Genomic DNA, 23,143 nt, shown 5'->3' with positions numbered 1-23,143 from the left:
ATGTCCCAGCACCCTGTCCAGATGGATCTAAAGGTGCCCCAATGTTCGTGACTTCTGACTATGGGGCAAATCCAAAGCATTCCATGATCTCTTCCAATATTACCTTTCTTTCTAGTGAAATGGAGTGTTATTCCTGTTGATTTGCCAGTCGAGTTGTCAGATGAGCTAGAAGCTTTCCTAAGGAAGCACTCTCTGAGTCCACTCTCAGCACAGTAATTCCAGGCCCAGCGGTGCCTGGGAAGTGCGGTAGGACACCGGGAGAACAGCGCTATGCCACTACCGCGCAGTGCCGGGGACAGGCAGGCCAGGCTGTCCGCTCCCTCAGTTCCCTCAGCTCTGTGTTAAACCCCGTCCGTGCTTTGCCGTGACTGCTCCAGTGCTCTGGGGCCTGCTCGGACACAGCAGGGTTTGGAGGAAGCACCACCCTCTGCCCTGGGAACCCCCAACCCGGGAAGCCCCCGCCCGCTACCACAGCCTGGGCCGGGTCCCTCCGCTGTCGGTCCCGCCCGCCGGGAGGGGCGGCCCCAGCCCGGCCTGGCCCCGGCCCTGCCCCGGTCCCGCCTCCGCGGAGCAGCGCGGTGAGAGGCGCGTAGCGGCGCGGAGCCCAGAGGAGCCGCGGAGATGCAGAGCTCGGCCTGGGCGCGCTTCTACTCCAACAGCTGCTGCCTCTGCTGCCATGTCCGCACCGGCACCATCATCCTCGGAGTATGGTACCTGGTAAGCGCCCCCTTCGGCCGTGCCCGTTCCACGGGGGTCCCCTCTCGGCACCGCGGCAGCCTCCGGTGCTGCTCCGCGGAGGGGCTACGCGGGGGAGCCCCGCGCTTCCACTCTGCTGTCCCACGGGTGTCCCCCGGAGGGGTGTTCAGCCTCTGCCCGAGCTGGGGAACGAACCGTGCGTGTGGGTAATGGCCAGGGGAGGGGGGGCAGGAGACAGAGCGCGGACGGGCTCACAGGGTGTCATGCACAGAGCTCTGTAGGGGATGAAAATGTAAGGAATGAAGATCCCCGGAGAGAGGGGTTTCCCCCCAAACTTCGGAGCTGTGTTTGTCGACCGCAGCGCTGAGATCCCACTGCTGCGTGAGCCCCAGCAAGGCTGCCCGGCCCCTGAGCACGCTGCGCGGAAAATGTTGGTTTATCATTTCTGGCCGCTGCTTCTTGAAGTTGGGTGTTCTCATCATTGCTGTCCCTTGGTTGTCAGATAACTGCTTGTCAGTACTATCTTGGTCTGTCTGTCAGGGGGCTCTCAAACCTTCCACGCAGCTGCTATGGGGTACTAGAAAGACTTCTTTCCTCTGGCAGGGCTATAGGACATGGGTGAGGAATGGACCCTTGAGGCACAGTTTTAATGCGTTACCATCGACCCCGGGGGTTGTTCGACACCCTGTTATTCAGCCAGGGCAAAGACTCGGTGCAGAGAAGGCACATTAAGCCCTTGATTCCTCTCCTGTCTTTGACAATCATTCTTCAGTCCCTTGGGTGGCAATGCAGGAAAAGCAGCTTTCCCAGAGCTGGCCCTGCCATAGTCGCAGGATTTGCAAGTGTGTCATGACAATAAAAAGAGTGGGTTCATGGCTGTGGGTTAAGTAGATGCACTTCTCAGCCTGTTCAGTCTCTTGGTATGAGAAATGAGTCTCCATCTGACAGCAAAGGCCACGGAGAGCTGTTTGCCAAGCATCGTTTTTCAAACAACTTCAGACTGAGGCAGATTAGACCCTGGTTTATTTGCTAACTACTGAAATTCCCTTTAGAAGCAACTGAAAAACGCAGGGCTGCCCCCCCATTGTAAGACAGCTCATTAAATAAATTCAATCAGTGTAATAAAAAGGCTAGGTTGACATTTATGTCATAGACATCATATAAAATGTTCAATTTCCTATAAAATACATCTTTCACAACTGAGAAAATGGTGCATTAGTCGAATCATTTCTTGTTCCTGGTTTAATAAAATAAAGTTAAATGCAATATCCACAGCCTGTGGTATCTGGAATACTGGCAGTATCAAAAATACACCCCTCTTTGCCTGGCTGCAGTGAAGTTTCAGTAAGTTTTAATATGACCTGAAAGGTTTTGAACATTTCTTCTAGGATGCTTGTTATTTCTTGCTGCCTTCAGCTCAATGAAGTCCTTTGACATTGGCTCCACAAAGGCAGGGATACAGATAATTCTGCTGTTTAGTGGACCTAAATATATTCAAAAAGAGGGAAGTGCATCACCTGGCCTTAGATAAAGAGACTGACAACTTTTTAGACTTTGTTACCTATTGCATTACTAACATTTAATTACCAGTGGCCAACTTAACACAGTATTTTTCTGCAAAATCTGCTTTTAAATTCTCTAGCCAGCAGGTATTCCCTGATTTACACCTCTTCCTACTTTGCTTCTTTTGCTTTCATAACTTCTTCAGGGAGGATTTCTCAATGACTTCAAACTGGCAATAACTCATAACACGTCAAGGTGCATGTTTCTTTCTGCGCTTTCTCTACTATTGCAAATATTTAGATTTTCAAGGTTAACTATTAAGAATAGAAACTTAGATGCATATTGATAACAAAGGCTGAGTCTTTTTGCCAGCTTACAGAGTTAAGAAGCAGTAAGTAAGGAAGGGATAGCTACTTGAGTAAATAGCTCTCCTGGCTGAAAGGACTGGTTTACAAACTCACATACAAAAATATTGCTTTATCTCAGAAGAGCAATTATGATTTGATGGCATGTGCTATCAAGGGTTTACATAGAAATAGATGCAGTATTTTGCATGCATTTTGGGTGGCTGTGTTACCCCAAACCACATGTGAGCTATGAACATTGCCTCAAATAAAGTTCAAGCAAAAACCCCTTTGATTTTTCACCGTGCATACTGTTTGACATTATGCTTTACAGGAAATTACTTGAGGAAAAAACATCCCTCCAAGAGAATGAATAGTTTTGGCAGCCTTTTAAAATAACATTTTCACACGTTGACCATTTTAGAACAATTTCAGGAGGCAGAATTTCATGTCTGAGTAAATGTGGGAAAAAAACAGTGCATTTTTCCAGGATGGTATTTTAGCTCTTTAGTTTTAATGTTTTAATTGGATGTTTGGGATCCTACAAATAGTGGAGAGAGTGGGGAGCTGAGTGCAGTTGGTGTCTTCAGGGCTGCATGATGAGAGCACTTTCCCTCACAGGTAAGGGGAAGGAACACTGTGTGCACTTCCAGTACAGACCCAGCAGCTATGGACACTTACAATGGTCTCGTAAAGTATCAATAGCTGGGAAATAAATATTTAACTTTGCTCTATTTTAGAACATAATGGACCTCAGAATGCTAATGTTTCTATAGCTATTGTGTTTCAGTAGTTTCTTCCTGGTAGAGCCATAGCTACTCCATCTAGACTATTATAATACAGTACAGCACTGGATGATATTGCAATGTAGTACGCAGAATACAACATACATGTTCTCACTGAGCACTGAGGTACTTCAGTGTCAAAAGTAACTTGCAAAGGGTGGGGAAGCCAGGGGAAATTTCCTGAAAAGAGTATCTCACCGGGTTACGGAACAGCCCGCACTTCAGGAACTTGTGTGCTGCCTTGGGGAGGAAAGCTTAGAAGGGGGTGCTGCAATGCTGAATGCAAATGTTATGCTGAAGGTTAAAATAGCAGTAATAGGGCTGGCTGAGGGTAGCATTTATTTCAAACCCTGAGGACCAATTTCGTTTGGCTGGTTCTCTTACTTTGGTCTGTATCCCATTGGCATAGACTTTAATGTATTATAACATGAAATCAAAGGTCTCAAGTAATAACAGGGAAGGCACAAAAGTCTTACAAATGTCATATTATTAAAAAAAAATAAATAAAAAGGAAAGTTAGAAAGTGACTTCCAGCAGCTTAGGTTTTGTTCCAGACAGTTGTATCAGCGTGCTGGTCCAGGCAGGGACACCACTGAAATGAGCCAGCTTCAGTTCTGATCTCCCCTGGGTTCCACAGTACAGGAGAAAGCCAGCATTTTTGTCAGTTCCAAGTGACCCAGTCAGTACTGGTGAGTCAGAACAACATCCCCGTCGGTAATGGCATTTACAAACACATTTACAAACACAGCATGTCTTCTTCCTGAGGAAACGGGCTCCACTCTCTTTATCTAAAGCACAAAGAAGGAACAATGCCAGACATGCTGGCAATGTTATGGAAGGATTTCCCACTCTCCTGACATGGCATTGGGGGTTTATGCGCACCCCAAGACCCCACCAGCACCTCCTGGGATAATGGGAATTATTTGCCATTTACTTGGATGGGAAGAAGATGAAACTTCAAGGCATCAGCTCAGGAAAAAAAAACCAAAACCCAGATGTTACAAGAAGGAGCTTTCGTTTTGAGTTCTATGTGCCCATTGCTGCTGGCTGCAGCAGTGCCCTGGGCAGGGGCTGCTTCCCCTCTGGTGCCCCATGAGCATGGCAGGAGCCACGGGAGCTGTGCAGCCCCGCTGCCTTCCCCAGGGCCCTGGCAGTCAGGGGCTAAAAATAAAACCCTAATGAAAGGCCGAGAACCTTTTATACCCACGTGTTACCGCATCGTGCAGCTCCCTCAGAAGGACGTGCGGTAAGAAGGGGAGCGAGCCGCAGCTCTCAGCCAGGCCAGCTTCAGCATTTGAGCTGCTATCTGTGGGCAGCTCAGCATCAATTGCTGGTCGTGGCATGCCAGTTCTGGGTTTCTCTGAACATACAGTTGAAAGCGCGCGTAATTTCTGTCTGCATCCAAGGTCATTTTTAATAGAAGAATTGAATCCTAATGGATGAAAAAATGTGCTCTATACTGTAAAGTGAAGGAAAAGCACTGTTTGCTGTGGCCTCATTGATTCACAGGTGGAACACCTTGCTGAGATCAGTAGAGTACACTTGACCCAATGTCAGAAAGACTCAAAGTGTATCTTTTGCAACTTATTTATTGATTTCAAGCCCTATGCAAAGCAGGATTATGACAATGTGCTTAAATACCAGTTAGAAGATTACTGAGATATTGGCTTACTTGGCAGGGAGTAGAGATCAGCTCATGTAAGGAAAATACACGTACACTGGAGTACTTCCAAGCTGCTCTGTCCTTCTTTCTGCAACCTTTGCACTGTCTGAGACAGCTCACATCAGGAAGGAGCTGTAAGTGGAGGACTCATAAACAGGGGGAAAGCCCCTTTCATGGAAAACAAAGAAAAGGTGAAGTTATTACTTACTTTCAAACGTGAGAATTGGGAGATTTTGAAAAATTAAAAAAGAACTGAAGTTGTGAAAAGGGAGAAATTGCAGCATAAGGAAGCCTGATGTTAGAGGGAATTGGAAACTTTGTTATCCGAGAGCCAGGTTGTGGGATTTTGCATGAACACAAGTATGAGGCTGTGTGTTTTACTTAGAAAATTAGTTTTCTTTGCTTTTATATAGAATGAAATGGGCTAAGAATAAAGGATCTCCAACTTTATCTCCATATGAATGGTCATAGTATATCAGCCATCTCACCAAAGGCTCTGCAGTGACTGAGTATTTATGTCCCAGTGCCATGTCTATAAAATTATCAGTAGTTTTTCTATTGTCTGTACTTCCTTTCATAAAATGAAAGCTGAGATCTTGAAAAAAACAGTAGCATTCTGAAGTAAGTCATTGGAGACTTCTGTGCACATTGCTCTTCAGGAGAGTGGAGAGAAAACTTGGAATTCATTATGAATAAAGAAAAATATGAATCCGACTTTCAAAAGCTTCCCTGTATAATTGATGTACATGTTGAAATCCAACTGAGACTGAAATCAGAGGAAGTTCAGAGCATTTGCTCTTGCAGTGGATTGCATCCATTTCATTATCTTCTTCAAGACCAGCAGGAAATAAATGACTGATCCTGCACAAATACCTGCTCAGAACCTGCATGGTATTTCCTTAAGAAACTGAAAATATTTTAGGTGTGATAGAGCAAGGAATAAAGACCTGCCCTGATCATTAGCATGAGCACAATGTATCTTGTCTGAAGGACTTTCTCAGTAACTACATTCTGATTGTACCTTATCTAGAGGGACAGAATTAAATAACATTATAGTTAATTGCTTCAAGAATGGCTTCTGGAGAGCTTAAAGAACTCCTCCCCAGTACGCACAAGCCCAGGTTGGTTTCTGCAAAACAGGATCTTCTCCTGCCTCCTTTCTCAAATTCGTGCTTCAGGCCGTCTTCAGTTAAATTACAAAATACAGTACCACATGGGAGGAATGTAAATCACACAGTTAATAAGAGAGCTTGCAAAGACTGTAAATACCTCTGCATGACAGAATCGATCCATGAGCAGCCCATAAAAATTATCTGGGGAAAAAAAAGGTGGATTAATCGCTACATATCCCAAGTTACATTTGTGCTTTCTGTTCTGAATGAAACCAGCCAAGTTTGTGTCTGCTGTGTTGCAGAGAGGAGCAGAAACAGCACTCTGTCGGTGTCCAAAGACTGTCATGCAGCAGTGTGTTTACTAATGTTTTTGTTTTAAAGACTGTTTAAGTTGTTGGAGAGATAAAATTTCTTGTAAGAATCTTCTGGATGCTCCATGCATTTACTGAAATGTTTATTAGTCTGCAGCACAACACAAGGATTTCTGTAACGTCTTTAAGCTCTAATCCCCTTACATAGTCAGTTTTTCTTATATCCTCAAATATCACACTGGGATTTTTTGCAGAGTATATGACTCTTTGCAATGATAGCTGGTAATCTGCATCAGTTGTCTAGCATAATGACACAGTTACCAATTCAGAAAATGCAAACCTTTGTTAAATACCCTTTTTTTTTCTTAGTAAACCTTCAGTTGGATCATAAATTCACTGGGATTAAAGGGAACAGTTGTCTCCCTCCAGTGAGAAAACACGTTTGGTTGTAAGAGGAGCAAAGTTTACATAAATGCTTGTTAGAGGAAAGAAACCCATGAAGAGTCCAGTATGCTACAATTAAATTCGGGTTTTATACAAAAAATCATTAATGTATTTATGGAAAGGAGAGAACGTATTGCACTAATCAAGTTAAATGTATTTATAAGTTCTGCTGAAGGTTTATTATGTATCTTCTAGTGAGCCAAAGGAGAACACATTAAGCTTTATAAAACTGATCGTTGATTAGACTGACGTCAGTGAAAATGCAATTAGTCTTATATATTCCTGGACATATGGAACGGATGTTGCAAAATAGCCAGGAGTTAATTTCCTTGATTGCTTTCTTTTTTTCTGGTTTTACTGTGAGGCTTACACCTTGACTGTAAAACTGTGCAAGTTTAAAGTACCCAAGGCTTGAAAAAGTGCACAGGAGCTACTGTGCTGTTCTGCAGCTGGGCTGAAGTTTAAAGCCCCAAATCTCCAAACAGAAGAAGAGGAAGAGAAAAACCATGCTCTTTGCCAAAGATGCAAGAGAGTGCTCCTGGTTGATCTGAGGTAGTGAATCTGCCAAGAAGGCATCACTGAAGAAGTAATCTGGACTTGAGCCTTGCACACTTCCTGGCCCTGCTGTGGGTCTCTCTCTTTTGGATGTCTGTAGTCAGCTCTGACTACCCTCACCTTAAGCATCTGCCTTAGAAGAGGTTTTTCAAAGTGCTGTGGCTGTTTTGTACTGCCTTGTGCTGAGCAAGGCCTTGTTCTGTCAGGAGATACATTAAGCTACTTAAAACTGACAGGACAGATGCTTTGGCAGAAACACAGGTTTGTGGAACATTTTCACCTTGCAGGGATGCATTTCCCAACTATGAAACAGCTGTGCTCAGAAAAATCAGATCCATGTGATCATGTTGTTTACTATTTCAGTAATTATCTGCACTGTAACATTCTTTGTGTGTGCCCACTTCTTCCTTGCATAACTAAATCCTTGCCTTGGGTTACAAAGTGATGGAAGAATGCAGTTTATTCCTGACAGCCTGTTGTGTTTTAAAAGCAGCTGATAATTCAGTACCAGGCAGCTGCTCACTCTCCCTACAACCCTGGGCAGGATGGGGAGAAGAATCAAAAGAATGTAAAGCCCACGGGTTGAGATAAGAACAATCCAATAACTAAGGTACAATATAATTCTAGTAATAATAATGATAAATGAAATAACAAGGGGAGAGAATATACAACTAAAAGAGGAAATGAAAAGCAAACAATAAGCCCAAGTGATGCACAGTTCAGTTGCTCACCACCAGCAGCCTGACCTGAGCAGTGATCTGCCCTTCCAGGTAACTCCCCCCAGTTTATATACTGGGCATGATGTGCTGTGGTATGGAATACCCTCTTGGCTATTTTGGGTCAGGTGTCCTGTTTCTGCTTCCTCCTGGCTTCTCATGCCCCTCTTCACTGGCAGATCATGACACTGAATATTCCTTGATCAGGGTAAGCACCACATAGCTAAATCAGCATTATTCCCAGAATAAAGCCAAAACACAACACTGCACCAGCTACTAGAAAGAAAATAAACTTAATCTCAGCTGAAACCAGGACACAGCTCTGGTCCCCTACATGGCTTCTGTGGATCTTGGCTGTGGTGGCTACCTAAGAATAATTGAGCAAAGGTTTGGTGTGTTTTGGTGGTTGGTTTGTTGTTTTTTTTTTAATTAAGTGTACATAAATGGCTTGCAGTCCAAAGGTGGGGCACACTCCTCTCTCGCCAGTAACAATGTCCAAAGTGGCTAGAGGTGAGTCTGAGCCCATACAGCATTGTGGGCTGGTGTGGGTAAGACCTGCTGGCCAGGGCCATCTGCCTTTGGCAGTACAGCATACTCACAGCTGCGTTGACTGGCCCTTCCTCTGTCACATGTCCCCACTAAGATTCAGAGCCATGGAAACTGCCACAACTCCCATTAGCATCTGCCCTCAACCTTTCACAGTCACCTGCAAGACTCAAAAATCCCTTTTTCGAAGTCAAGGGCAAACACAGAAACCAAACAGATCCCAACTGACCAGTCTGAACAACCCTTTTTCTAATGAGGTTTTAATGTATATCACTTCTTTGCTGGCTCTCCATAGACTCCTGAATCCAGATGTGCTTTGGTAGAAATTGTGAGCTGGTCTGGCAGTGTTATAACTTGAACGTGGGTATATGACTGTATTTCCTCAAGGCTGGGGAGAATCATTTTCAGGACTTTGCTCAGATACAGTTTCAATTTTCTTTAAATACAATGTAAAAATAACAAAGTATCCACTGATTAATTTGCATGAAATACCATTATTTCCTTAAACTATTTAAGGACAAAAATTAAGTATATAACACATTAAACTTTGTCTCTAGGGAGGCAGAAAACTCTAGTGGGCATCCTGCACAGTTGGTCCATCTATTTTTCTTCATATAAATGAAGTCATTATCGTATTTCATTAATAACAGACCTCTTGTGCTTTGGGTTTTAGAGCTGTTAAAAGGCTGGCAGTAGGCAGTAGTTGAGTCATTTGTATAGAGGATTGCTGATAATTTATGCTGGACTTTCTATATCAGTTTAATCAGCACAGACTTTAAAATTCAATGCCCAGTGTCATTATAATAATCAAAGTTGAAATTATGTATAAATATGATGAAAATTAAAATATCTTACGCAGCTTTCTATTATATGCTCTCTGTAATACGCTAGTCTGAGCCTGCCTGAATCATTCTTTGACTTCTCGTGGGTATAGAAAAAGAAGCAACAAGAATTGCAGACTCTAGCCTGTCTTCTCCAGATTAGAGAACATAAAAACTTAATTGCTACTTCTGATCTGCCTAATGCAGTCCCTATTCCAGTGCAGTATTTCAGGTAGCAGCCAGAAACATATGCTTTGAGAAACCACACAGGAAAGTAAGAAAGAATAACGTGTGTAGGGACAACATTTTCTTTTATTCTTCTGTTATTTTAGGCAATAATGTGAAGGAGGAAAACTTAAATATTGTTTCCAAGATGCTTTGTAATACAGTTAAGCAGTTGCATTTCCTGAATAAACAACTCATCCTTTTCTGTATTCCTCCAACCTTTTGGCTTCAGTAATAATGTCTGATCATGAATTTCACTGGTGAAAGGAATGAAGGATTCTCTTTTAATCCAACTTTATGTGGCCATCTTTCTGTTTAGTCTCCAGACTCTTATGTTTCATTTGGGGAAAGATAACCAAGCGTAGCTGGGTTTTCTTCTTGGGACCATTCATTAATTTGTGCATCACTAACACATCTGCTGCTTGTCCCCCAGCACTGGAGAGTTGAAACATTTTCAATGGTATGAGGCAGATGGCTTACATAGCAAAGAAGAGGGAAATATCTACTCTTGACAGCCAGGGTTCTCTTGCTCCTGCTTTCCAAAGTGCAAGCCACTGTCCAAGGTATGCTCAGATGTAGCTCGGGATCCTTGTGCCCTGAGGAGGAAGGTATGTAAAGAAAGTTGGGCGCACAGAGGGGACGCCTTGTTCCTTCTCACATTGTTTGCCTGCTCTCCACAGCAGTCAGACAGCTGGAAAACCTTCTTTGCTAAAATTGCCTCCTTGTTTCCTCTTTGGTCAGAATTCTGGGGAAAAAAAATCCATCAACCCAACAGACTGCCTAACACAGAGAGAACAGATAGAAAAATCTGCCTATACAGGGTAATAGTTCATAAAGCTTAACTCATCATCAGTGCTAACAGAGAAGTTTGGGAAAGGCATCCCAGATAGCGCAAATCGGCCCCGAATTCTTGGGTTAAACCCTGAACTTGATATTTTTTTTTCCCTTCTGTAGGGTTCTTGTGTCTTTCTGATGAACAAGTGCTCTTGCTCCAATTAGCATTTCCTACGCTAAAAGAAAAAAGCAAGAAAAATGCAAAGAACATGCCAAGTGGGAAGGCAAAGGTGCATGGGGAGAATTCAGGATAGCTTAACTATATGTTTTCTGTATGTTTTACTTTCTCTAACAGTAATACTAACTTCAAATGTCCAAGTACTATAAAATACTCTTCTGTTGTTAATTTAGTTTCAAGGAGCAAAAATACTTTAAGACTGCGCTTTTGTTTCTAGAGTTTCTATAGAGAATGAGCACCTACAGTCATAAACTTACCTTGAGTTTTTTAAAGGGAGGTAGATGGTATGGGGATTTTGCTTGAGTCTTTATTCAGTTTTATTGAAAACATTTAGGATTTCTTACTAGTAAAATTAATGCCCTTGGTGATTTGCTTCAGTAATGACTCTATAGAGGACAACAAACTAAACACTGCCAGTTTTGTGGGATATTAAAAATATGTTAGTGTTGTGTGTGCCAGCTCAAAACCTGGCCAAGGTTTAGGAGCCTCGGTCAGCAGCACCCCGGGATGAGTCACTGTTCAAAGTCCATAGAGAACTCTCCTGTTTGATCCTCAGTCACAACTGTTTTTGTTCAGAAACATCATGTCTTATTTCACCTGGTAGCTCGATATGGGACTACAGAGTAAACTCCATTGATGTTTTTGGTAACCCACTGTCCATATCAATCACAGTATTATAATCCACTAATGCAGATTACAGAAAGTTGGGGGTTAGCCCAGAATAATTGTGTTTTCATTCATGTTTTTTTTTTAATTATTATTTTCTGTATTATTAAATCAGAGTTTATCTTTGCAGTTTTCTACTTTTCTCCCCTTATCTGAAAGTATCAGGGTTCACTGTCATTAAACCAGCTCTCCAACAAGGAGCAAAGGCAGAGATTTAAGGAGTGTGCTTAAATGGATTTATCTTGAGTTCAGTGAGGCTGAAAATAGACCCAGAATTGAAAGTGTATGTAAATTTTTCACGACAGATACAGCATCCAGACTATTGAATTCATGGCTTCAGTTATAAGTTGAATCCTCAATATGAATAAAGCTAGGGGTTTTTTTCTTACTTTTTCCTACAAATATAAGGGTCTCTCTTCACTACATTGGGAAGTCTTGGGAGAACCATAGTAAATATTTGTAGAGGGGACCTTCAATAGAAACATTGGTGTATTTTTAATACAGTGTGTCAAGTTAAAGTAACCTTACTATTTCCTCTTCCAAAACTTCTTTATCAGAGCAATTTTAGTTCAGCTCTTGACTGTAAGCTGGATGAAGGCCGGGGAAAATTAAGCCATTATAACTCCTGACAATCTTTCAGTATTTGCAGATATCGATGTAAGTTGCTGGCTTGAGCATTTCACTGCTTGAATTAGGAACTGCCTAAAGATCTGTGTCAATTGCATGCTCTTAGGAGCTAATGGAACTAATTTTATTTTAGATAAACTGGGATAAATACCATGCAGCTACATTCCTGTGAAGGGTCTGAAATTACAGTGGTACTCAGTTTCTCAACACTTGTTGATGCAGTGGTTCCTGACACCTTCCTTCCCCTGCACTTTATCTCCACGGGTGACCACAGTTCACTTGTGATCTCTGGAACAAATGATATGGAAAAGACAACTCACTTGCTGGTAGCAGAGGTGTGAATTTTAGTGCACAATACAGTTTCTAAATGCTGGATGCTGTCTGTGGAAGACAGGAAGTTGCTTCCTTGCATCCTAAACACTACACATTCCCTCTAGCAGAGCTGCCTCATATCGTACATAAGCTGCTGGTTCTTTACTGTGGTAGAGATGGTGGTAGCAGCAGCAGTGGCTGGGGGTGCCAGTCAAAGGCTCCACACCTGCTGCCTGCATGCACCTTCTCTCACAAAGTTGTTACTGTTTAAAATATCTTCTACTCAAATCTGAAATGGTGTTTGCAAGCCCAGAGCAAAAAATCCAAGTAATGCTCCAGTATCTGCACTACCCATCTCCTCCATAATATTTCCTGTTTCCCCTTTTTCATTATACCTTCTAGGGTCTCTACAAAGCAGAGTTATTTTCCGCTTCTATATTGATGAGAAGGTGATGTTTTCCAGCTAGTTGCCAGACAAGCAAGATTTGGGGATTTTAAAAATTATTATTTTACTTCTGTATCAGGATAAGAGGACACTTGGGCATTTCTAGGGCTTTGTGTGAGATCTTTGTACAGTCTTTTGCTGGGACACTCTGGGCACCGTTCTTCAGGGGCTGAGCCCAAGTGCAGGTCTGGGAGCTTGTAATGGGGTCCACCAACAGCCCCCAACATGGCAGGTGATGAGCCAGGGCCAGGGGCCATCCAGGAGGCCCAACTGGTGCAAAAGGGGATGAGACCAGGGGCACAGCTGTAGAAAAGCTACAGCATGAATACAACAGGTCCATCCAGAAAGCTTGGCTGGAGACAGGCACTCTAGTGGTGCCACTGAGACAGTGACTGATGACCCCAGGCTGAGCTGAAATGGGGTCCTGGACCATGGACAGGGGTGTGGGGAGGCCCATGGTGAGACTGTGTAGAGTCAGTAAGGCCTGTTAGTGCCCCCAGGCTCCTCTCCTATCACTCTGGGTAGCACTATGGCCCTATCCAGCAGCAGGACCCAATGGTTACAGTTCTGACTTGACTGTGCAAAATCTTGCATTTTATTCTTACCGCTGAACACCACCCTGCCTCATGTTTGTGATCATGCTTCTGTTTCTCTGTCCATAAAAAGAAGGATGTCAGGTCTCATTGGGAAGGTGTAGTGCTTAGCTGCTTACTGGAACTTTGCATAATAAAAATGCTTTCTAAGCATTGTTAATTAGATATTACAGTATTTGTTGCTGATGGAATATAAAACATCTTGAAGGAGATCTTGGCCCTATTGAGAGAGCAGAAATATCCCTTTCCTTTTCCTAGAACAGAAATTTCAACTCATACAACTGTATATATCTTCAGCGAATCTCTTTATGCTCTTGTCCTTGATTATGTGTCCTTGGAAGATGCTCTATCTGTAAGGTTTTAGACATATTAGTTTTATGCATTAAAACATTTTTTAAAATTCAATGGTGGCATCATTTTCAAACCAAAAGGAAAACCCTAATAAATAGAATATATACAGTGCACACATTTTTTTCTGGAGAAAGAGGATGAGAAATACACATGGTGTATTTCACTTGCACTTCTGACAGCACAGTTGGAACGTGCTTAGAGATCATTATGAGGATCACAAGAGAACAAACCTGATAAAACAACCTGATCACAGAAAAGTGATGCACTAAAGAGCATTAGAGAGATTCCTACTGACTGCAGCAGACTTCAGATCAGGCAAACACAAATCTGTCTTAAATAGAGACTTAGAGGCAATGCTGACAAACACGTAATCTGAGTCTGGACATAGCCAGAGAAAGTAGAGTACCTAGGTCAGTATTTTATGAATCTTCCTGTACAAAAGACACATTTAAAATAGCAACATATATATGTTTATAGTTTCTGATTGCAGGGTTATTTTCAGTACTCAAGTAACATATTTATTACTGACATATGTCCTCTAGCTTTCCATAAAGCACGAACTAGATCGCAATATAAAACTATGCATAATGTTAAATAATGTTATTTGTTATTTTATGCATACATAATGTTAAAAATTAGTAGGATTTATAAAACATAACTTTGAATATTGACAATTATCTGATCTCTCTTCAAAGCCAAGATGAGCAACTATGGCTTCAGTCTTCCCAACACAAAGCCATTTAACTGTTCTGTGGAAAAATGCATTAATGAAGACCTCTAAGCCCCTCCAGACAAACTCTTCTGCTATCTGATTGTTCTTATTATTCAGCAAACTGCCTAACCTAGATTTCCTTTTGCTGTAACTTAAATCTGTTACTTCCCTCATTTCCCAGCAGATCTGGAGGAAAGTCTATTGCCTCCTTTTCCTTGCCTTTCTGAAGAAAAAGACTGAAAGCATCTCCCTAAGCCCTCTTCTTGCTAATTGACCCCAGTTTTTTCCCTGTCAGTCACACTTTCCAGGTGTCTGATCACCCTGTGTTCTGTGCAGGATCTTCCCCAGGGTTTTTCTTGGAACATTTTAGAAGGACTTTGAACTGGACCCTGTCTGCAGAGGCCTTGTGGAGGGTGAGTGGGAGGATGAGTTGTGTGTCAAATACCCTTGTTTCTGCAGTACTGCCCACCACCATGTAGCTGCAAAGATGAGCTCATGAGATGGCACTAAGTCACATTCAGTTTATTTGTTGTCATACCCAGACTCCTTTCTGGGGAGTAACTGAGGAACTGTTACCTATTCAGTTATTTCTCCTCTTCTGCAGCTGTCACAGATGTGATGCTCTATGCTTGGTACTGAATTGTGCTCTGCTTTCTGAATTCTGCCATAGCTGGTCAAGATCTATTTAATTTTACCTCCTAAAGTGCTTACAGTTTTACATTGTCTGCAAATTAAAGAAAGGTACAAGTCACTTGTGAAATGCCAAGTTTTTCAATGGTACTGGAAAACCCTAATAGATACATCTTCCGTGCTGACTGTGAATCCTTGACAGCTATTCTTTCATTACAACTATCCAGCTGGCTGTGCACTCACCTTCCTGCACTTTAAATCAAACAAGGTTTCATGGCCCATTTATGAGAAGCTCATAATGTCAAAAGGCTTGCTAAGATGCAAAGGGGTGATCACTACTGCTTTTTCTCTGTCCACAAGGCCTCTGAGCCTGTTGGAAATGGAAAATAAAAGGAATTTAATTACAGCTTGTCCTGGACAAGCCCATGGTGGCTGTTGGTTATGACCATACAAATTTGAAGTACTAAAATGGGGATACTATTTGATTGTCTGTTCTTGGTCTTATTTTATCTTTAATTGTCATAATCTAGCTAGAAATTCTTTTACATGGCCTTCCTGCATTGAAACATAATAAACTGTGCTTGCTCATTCCCCATCCTGTGAACTCAATCTATTCTCAACAGTTTTTCAGTGACAATTACTAACAGATCTGGTGTCAGCTAAACTTGATGGAATATGTCTATCAAAAAGTGTTTATCTTACCCTTGAAGTTCTCTACCGTGTTATGTTTTATAGTAGCCTGTGTTCCTACACCTTTCTGTTACTGTTAGTAATCTGTGATCAGATTGGGATGACTTCAAAGTGAGAATCAAAGCAATGAAAATCCATCTTTCCCAGTGTACTCTATTATGCCAGAGAGAGATTCTTTATTAGGGACTGTAGTGATAGGACAAGGGGTAATGGGTTCAAACTTAAACAAGGGAAGTTTAGATTGGATGTAAGGAAGAAGTTCTTTAATGTAAGGGTGGTGAGGCACTGGAGTGGGTTGCCCAGAGAAGCTCCCTCCCTTACCATGTCCAAGGCCAGGTTGGACAGAGCCTTGGGTGACATGGTTTAGTGTGAGGTGTCCCTGCCCATGGCAGGGGGGTTGGAACTATATGATCTCAAAGTCTTTTCCAAGCCTAACTATTCTATGATTCTATGATTCTATTATCAGCTTTCTTCTCTCCGTTTTTCTGTTCATCAGTTATCTTCCTAGTTCTGTAGAATAATCTTTTAGCCAGGCTGTTATTTCACACTGAGCAATCTTCTTTTCTGCAATTAGCCCTCTTTGCTTAAAGTGATATGAGCATTTTGTTCAGATTTGTTTTAAAATATAGCTCTTGGCTACCTCTGTGTTCCTCTCACAGCTGATACTCGACAATCCGCTTCTACTGAATCACTTGATACTATATTCTTGTGTTTAATTCACTTATTTCATTTCATAGCCAAGGCCTCAACATATGTGCTTGCCTGTCTTTGACATATGACAGAGGAGCATGTGCATCAGACATAGGGCTCACATTGCCACCTACTCCTGTCCCCACAAGGCCTCCTCACTTAGCAGCTCATGTGAATCAGCTCATCATTCATGGCCTCTTAAAATATAACCTCTTCCATCAAATCACATCTTCTTTGATCTACCTGCAATTTCACAAGGCTTGTCCCCAATTACAACTGTGCCATGCTAGTAATCCTTGACTGCAGCACTCATTTGTAATAATCTCAAAATGATTTGTTTTGATTTATTTTAGTTTTTGCAAACTGAAGTGGATGTGTTAACGTGTTTATAATCTGAAAGAGCAGCAGTATCTTTTCTGATGCTGTGGGGAAAATAGGAAAAAAAAAGGGATAGTCCACATTTTGTTTAATTTTCCTGCCACAGCTTGGGAAATAAATAGGTCCTGTTTACACAAACCCAGAAAAAGTATTTGCAGTGTTAGTTAGCTACTACAGTTGTACAGCTTGAAAATGGCATTTACCGTGATTGGCATGGACTGTGGTGGGTATATGCTGCCCAGAGGTTTTTCATGGATAACTTGCACAGCCTGACCCTTTTCCCTTTTTCCTCTCTGTAGATTATCAATTCAGTGGTTTTGCTGATTCTGCTGAGTGCCCTGACTGATCCTGACCAGTACCATCTAACCAGTGCTGAACTAGGGGGTGAATTTGAATTTATGGATGATGCCAGTAAGTACAAATTGCCTGAATGCTAGCACTCATTGCTTCAGCTTTACGCAACTGTCCTATCATTTCAGTAATTACTGTCCTTTAATTATTGCTTCACCTTGTTATCTTAAAGATATTTTCGTTGTGAAAGGTGTATTCATATCAAAGTTCAAACTCATTACCTACTAGTAACCTTATCTGCTGCCTATTAGTAATCCATGTGCTACTGGCTTGGCAGAGGCCAACCCTTGACATGGAGGTGTTATCCTTGAGCATGATGCAAAGAGCCCCAGGGGGATTTTGCTAGACACAACATGATATGGAGTGTCTGCACATCCCAGAACCGTGTCCTGTAGTGTCTGCACAGGCATAAGAACCCATACGGCTTCTCATGTAACTGGCTAAATGTGTTCATTCATGTTGCACATACTTACACACCTCCCATGTACACATGGCAGATTTGCATAAGCCTGTTGTAATAGATGGAAGTAAAAATATTGACTGCATGGTCATAAGCATATTGGCAGTAACACAGGATGACTTCCTTCTCTCATCAAAGGCCATAACAGAAAATCTTCATTATAGTTCCAGGGCATGGTGAACTAGGCCATTTATGTCTCCAGGAAAAACTTCCTATCCTTTGCAAATGTTTCTTTCTTCCATGACTGTTTCAGATTATTTGCTGATGTTTGGTCTGTTGATTTGCTTTAACCATTTAATTTGTATCCAGAAAAGTTCTCCCTCAATGTGATTTTGATATTTTCATTTCTGCTCACAAGACTGTTACATTCAACATTTCTCACAGTAATCTGAAACAAAGTCTCCCACTAATTACACTGGTGTCTTCCTGCTCAGAATCACACCCATCCACAGCAAAAAGCTCTAAGTCCTTCAGTAAGAATATCAGTAAGAAAAGGAATGGTCCCATACATGAGAAAAATAATTGCACCCATAGTGGGTTAGAGCTGCTGGGTATTAGTTAAGGGATGCTTATTTCCACAAGGTCTTTAGTGCAGATATGCCTAATTCAATTTATTAGAGGGCAATTGCTACTTCATTGTGTCTTCACTGAAAAACCACCTACAATTTCCTACTTAAAATCTTTTTATATAACTGGATTTAAGAAAGTAAGGACCATAGCAGATACAGATGGGCTCCTAGCTGATTCTGACATATTAAAACTGACTGCCTTGTCCTAATTCTCAGAGATTAACCTTGGTAATGACTGTCTGTCAGTGTGGTTTTATATAGCCGACATCAGAGGCCTGCCAGTGCCCAAGGCTTTAAAATTGTAATTCTGTTTTGTAATGCAATAGCTGTCAGATCAAGTACATTGGGGATTTCCAGCTACACTTGAAAACTGTATTTTCTATACTATTTTTTATCGAGGCTTCTGAAGTGAACCCTGCAAGACTGTAAAAGGATGGCTTGTGGGCCAAGTGACCTCATTTCTATTTGGTAAAGAGAACATTACACAGGCAGTTAAATTACAAATGAACACTTGAATTAATGTCTCCTTTTATTTTTTGACTCCCCCTGGTTTAACGCCTAATGCAGCTGAATCAAGGGACTGGCTTTTATAGATACTGGATATAGGTGGCAGGAGCTAATTTTGTTCTTTTCTTTTCAAGTATAACTATATTTGTTCAAATCTGTGGAAATGCTTTCTGATAAAAAACTGATAGACTTCCACTGTCCTCCTTTTATTTGCCTTTTTTCCAAGAGTTTCCCAGGTTAGCTGCACGTGCTGAAATTCTTAGATATGAAACCATGTGTATGAAATACAGGAAGAGACATCTATTTTTATGATAATGAAGCTCCCAAAGTTGTTATCTATAGGTACTTGTGTTGACAAAAAATAGTGATGGAAATACTAGCAACCATTATTACTAATTTTGATGCTCCTATCAATAGCAAGCAAAAAAAATAATTACAATTGCCTGTGAAATTATCACTCCCTTTCCCTCCCTCCTCAAGCAGGCTCCTTCATAACAGAGCTGAAAATATGATCTGGAAATAAACTTATCAGCTGAGTCACAGTAGTGGAATTACAGCTAACTTGAAGTTTATGACAGATTTCTCTTGACTTCCAAGAAACCAGGATTCCCCCAGTATTTGTATTCATATTTATTTCTGGCTGTGCTCAGGCACGGTTTATGGAGAATAGCCAATTTTCCGTTTCAGCAGTGGGAAAAACTCCTGCCATGCATAGAGCCAGAGCCAGTGTAGTACAAACTGCTTGAAAATGCCAGCGCAGCATCAGTTCTGCTAATGGTTGCTCAGCCTAACTTTCAGGACGTAGCACAGTTCCCAGTATGTTGCCAGAAGCTCCAAAATGCCTGTTTGAATAAGGAGAGAAGGAATTTACCTGAGCACTTAAAAAAGAATGTAGGTTATAGCTTTTCCCCTCTACTTAGAAAAAGAAACAAGGTGGGAGGGAGAAGTCTGCCAAGACCTGCCAGGCGGCAGATGGAGGTACTGCAAGACACCAGTGTGTGGTTTGGCTGGCTCTCTGAGACTTACATCTAGGAGCCAGGGAAAACGCTGGGCTTCCTCCTGTGCTGCATATACAACTAAGCCCATTTAGTCTCGTCTTTCTTTTTATTATTTCCTCAGGGCCTGAGGGAGTTTATGAACTAGAAGCTGGACTAGGAAGAAATAGAAATGTCTGAGCTGCCCAGTGTAATACTGCTGCTATTAAAAGACTAGTAATCTCTGGTCAGGAGATAGAAGAGCCCTATAATTTGTTTTGACTCCTCAGAGGGTTTCACCTGAACCTCCTGCTCAGCTTCTCCAGATTCTGACATATCAACAGCCCAAACAAGCAGTGAATGTTGCTTAGTTATACTTACTGCCGTCACAGTTTCACAGATGTGTGTGATACTTCATAAGCCCTATGAAAAGGACTGAAATCTGATGTGTGTCCTATCGTATGTGTGCCCTATAGAAACTGAGGGGAACTTTGACACTGATGTCAGCAACTCAGGCCAAAATCCACCTGTGTCCCTGCCCTGGGGCAGGCAGATGAGACAAGCAGAGGTTGCAGGGCAAGGTAATGCGATGGTCTCTCTGCTGAATGTGACATGCATCCAGGGCTTAAAAAGATTAATCAAAGCAGATAAATTTAATAAGGAAACCTACAGACAGCAGGCTTGGACTTGTGTTGGGGGTTAAATGGAAGTGGCAGAGGAGGTATCCTTCCTGCCCCAATCCATCACCACCACTCAGGTAGCATGAGCCCTACATCACACACAGGGAGGGGGAAAAAACTAGTTCCGTGCTCCAGTATAACATATTCAGGGCTGCATCTTCCTCTCTAGCTGTATCCCCTGGAGTAAACGAGCTGGGTTCAAAGGTGCAGCAAACCCTTTCCTTCCCATTGGCCTCCTTTGTTTGCTGGAGAGAAAATGCCACTGCCACATGGGTTGGACAAGCATTCTGGAGGAGAATGAGGCAGTAATCTTTAGCTGTCAGTAAGGAGGCCAGGCTGCTGGATAAGTAAGGCTAGGAGGGTGGACAAGACTGCCTGAGGATTGTAGGATGGTGATCAGCAGCTTCCTGGCCCCTGCTGTTGGAGCTGTGAACCGGTGATTAACTCCAGGGCTGAGGCAGCTGATGAGCTGGAGGATTCGAGATCTCCATCACTCCACACAGGTCCTGGCTCAGGGACTGGCCTTGCTTGCTGCTCCTCTCTGTCCCCACCACCACCCCCCTTCTCTAGACAAGGAGAGGGTAAGGCACGGAAATGCTTGTGAGATGGGTTTGAGGGAACTCCAGTTGCAGAGCTTGCTGTGCACACAAGCACCCCATGGCAGGAGCTCTGCCCAGCCCCAGTGTGGTAGGAAGGATCTCACTGCAAGGTATAAAAGGAAAAAAAAAATACCAAATGTTTTCTTTAAACCCAAGCAGAAAACTCAAAACTCTCTAGGACAAGAGGCTGTATAACCATTGCAGTGGTACAAGTACAGCTCTTCTAGCTGTAAGTGCAACAGAAAGTACAGCATGGCTAGAAAATAAATCACACACCTCTGTTAGCTTCTTATTTAATGTGCAACACATCTAGTTTTGTTCTGATTAATTGAAGCTGACACAACTCAAAAATCCAATGAAGCCTTAAATGAGATACAACCAGCCTAAGCCAACTAGGACTTGGCACAGTGGAGCACAGCTAGAAGGACAGTGGGGATGGAGAATATGAATATATCAGACCAGAGCCTCAATGTCAAGTTTATTGCAGTTTGCTGGGCTCTGGCTCTGAACCACTGCTGCTGCTGTCACAAGCAGGATGAGGCCTGTGACTGCTGCATCTGCTGCAAATGACAATGGCAGCAGCTTAGATACAGTGAGTAGGTGGCTGGGATTAAGAAGGGACAGAATAAATACATGAGCAGTGCCTTCAGACTGGTGGTTAGAACGAAAATATTGATCCAAAGAGCCTCTTTTACAATAGGTTCAGTTGAGGTTGGTGGCTACAAGCAGCTATTTCCACTTCTCTCATTTTCTTTCATTACTGCAATTGTACTTGGTCTATTCAAAATCATTTTGATTTTACAGGATGTATGTGGGTAACCAGAGTAAAGACCACACAGTTATGTGAAGAGGCTTCAGTACTTTTTATTGATACAGGTTTCTTTTGTGGGTGCTTCTTCCTCTTGAGGGCAGAATTTAGATCACCTCTAACAAGCACAGCACATCCTTATAGCTCCTAAAAAGATGGAGACAGGTTGTGCTCAGATGCCTGTGCTGGATTGTCTGGATTCTCTACACAGTCAAAGAGGAGAAGGAGGTGCCAGTGAAGAGCAACTTGGGATGAAGAGCATTTTGGGATACACTGAGATGTCATCCCCTCCTGAATTATGAGCAGGGAGCCCAGCTGCCTCTTAATAGCATTTCCAAGCACCCACAAGCTAAGCTGCATAAAGCCACCAGGTAGGAAACTGGGTGCAGGGGTGTAGCTAACCTCAGCCCTGAGTGCTGATTCCTCTCCTGGGTGAGACCTGCTACTTTTGACCATAAGACAAATATTCAAGCAAGTAAGGTCATCTGGACTTCAGGCTCTCATCAGACTACAGTGATTTAAATGTGCTCCTCCGAGCTCCCAAGAAAGGGGCTCCATCCATTAAATTAGGAAGTAGAGCACAATAGGGCTTCTTCTGTTGCATTTGAGTCCCTATGCAAGGACTAAATCTGGGGGTGAGAGAGAGAGCAAGAGGCCTGAAACCCAGACACAGGAAGTGTCTTGGAAAAGAGGAGACCTAGGTTCCTAGTTCCTTGATCCTGCTATTGGTAGGCATGGCTCACAAGGAGCCTGTAGCCTAACATACATAAGGATGTTATGCTGAATGATGCCCTTGCCAGCCAACAACAGTCTCCTCTTGCCAGCTTCACAAGTCTCAGGATCCTCTCTGCATCAAGGGCCAGCAGAAATCTGGTTTAGTGCAGGTAGAAGCTGTAAGAGCAAGGTTTGTGTACCCTCAGGCGGGGGGGGATCAAAGTCTATCTCCTTTGCTTTTCTACATGCATGATTGTACTGGTAGGCTGGAAAAAATGACAGACAGGACTTAGGGTCTAACCCTCCTCTTCAGCCATGAGCTGGTGAACCTGCACTGCTGCCTGGTAGTGGTAGGTCCACAGCTACCAGATCCAGACATTCAATGGAGCTTTGATGAAGGCTTCAGGGCAGCTGCTCAGAACCTCATTTTGATGTAGCCAGGGAGGTGGAGGGACTGTCCCATGCTGTGGGATGCTCCTCATCATGTGCTGAAGTTGGATGTTGTGTCAACTCTGTGACCAAATGGAGGCATCTTCACACTTTGAATGCCTCCAAATTCAGGTAGTGATGGGTAGTGAACAGCCTGAACATTGTCAGGTATTTGTGTGCCTCAAGTCCACCACAGGTCTCACAAGGCAGGTAGTTTAAATGCAC

At 42.7% G+C, this 23,143-nt stretch overlaps 1 protein-coding gene across 1 annotated transcript in view; it reads left to right on the top strand.

Moving 5' to 3' along the window:
• The first annotated feature begins 557 nt into the window (after positions 1 to 557).
• The window catches only part of LAPTM4B (lysosomal protein transmembrane 4 beta), a 61,594-nt gene continuing 39,008 nt past the window's right edge, over positions 558 to 23,143 (top strand). The window contains exons 1-2 of the mRNA XM_005150880.3: positions 558 to 717; positions 17,127 to 17,238. Of these exons, the coding sequence (XP_005150937.1) occupies positions 622 to 717; positions 17,127 to 17,238 (208 nt within the window). The 5' untranslated portion in view covers positions 558 to 621. The remainder of the gene's footprint in view (positions 718 to 17,126; positions 17,239 to 23,143) is intronic.

The sequence above is a fragment of the Melopsittacus undulatus genome, chromosome 1 (assembly GCF_012275295.1).
Source record: "Melopsittacus undulatus isolate bMelUnd1 chromosome 1, bMelUnd1.mat.Z, whole genome shotgun sequence".
In the NCBI taxonomy this organism is placed as follows: domain Eukaryota; kingdom Metazoa; phylum Chordata; class Aves; order Psittaciformes; family Psittaculidae; genus Melopsittacus; species Melopsittacus undulatus.
This window is presented reverse-complemented; position numbering and strand designations above follow the sequence as displayed.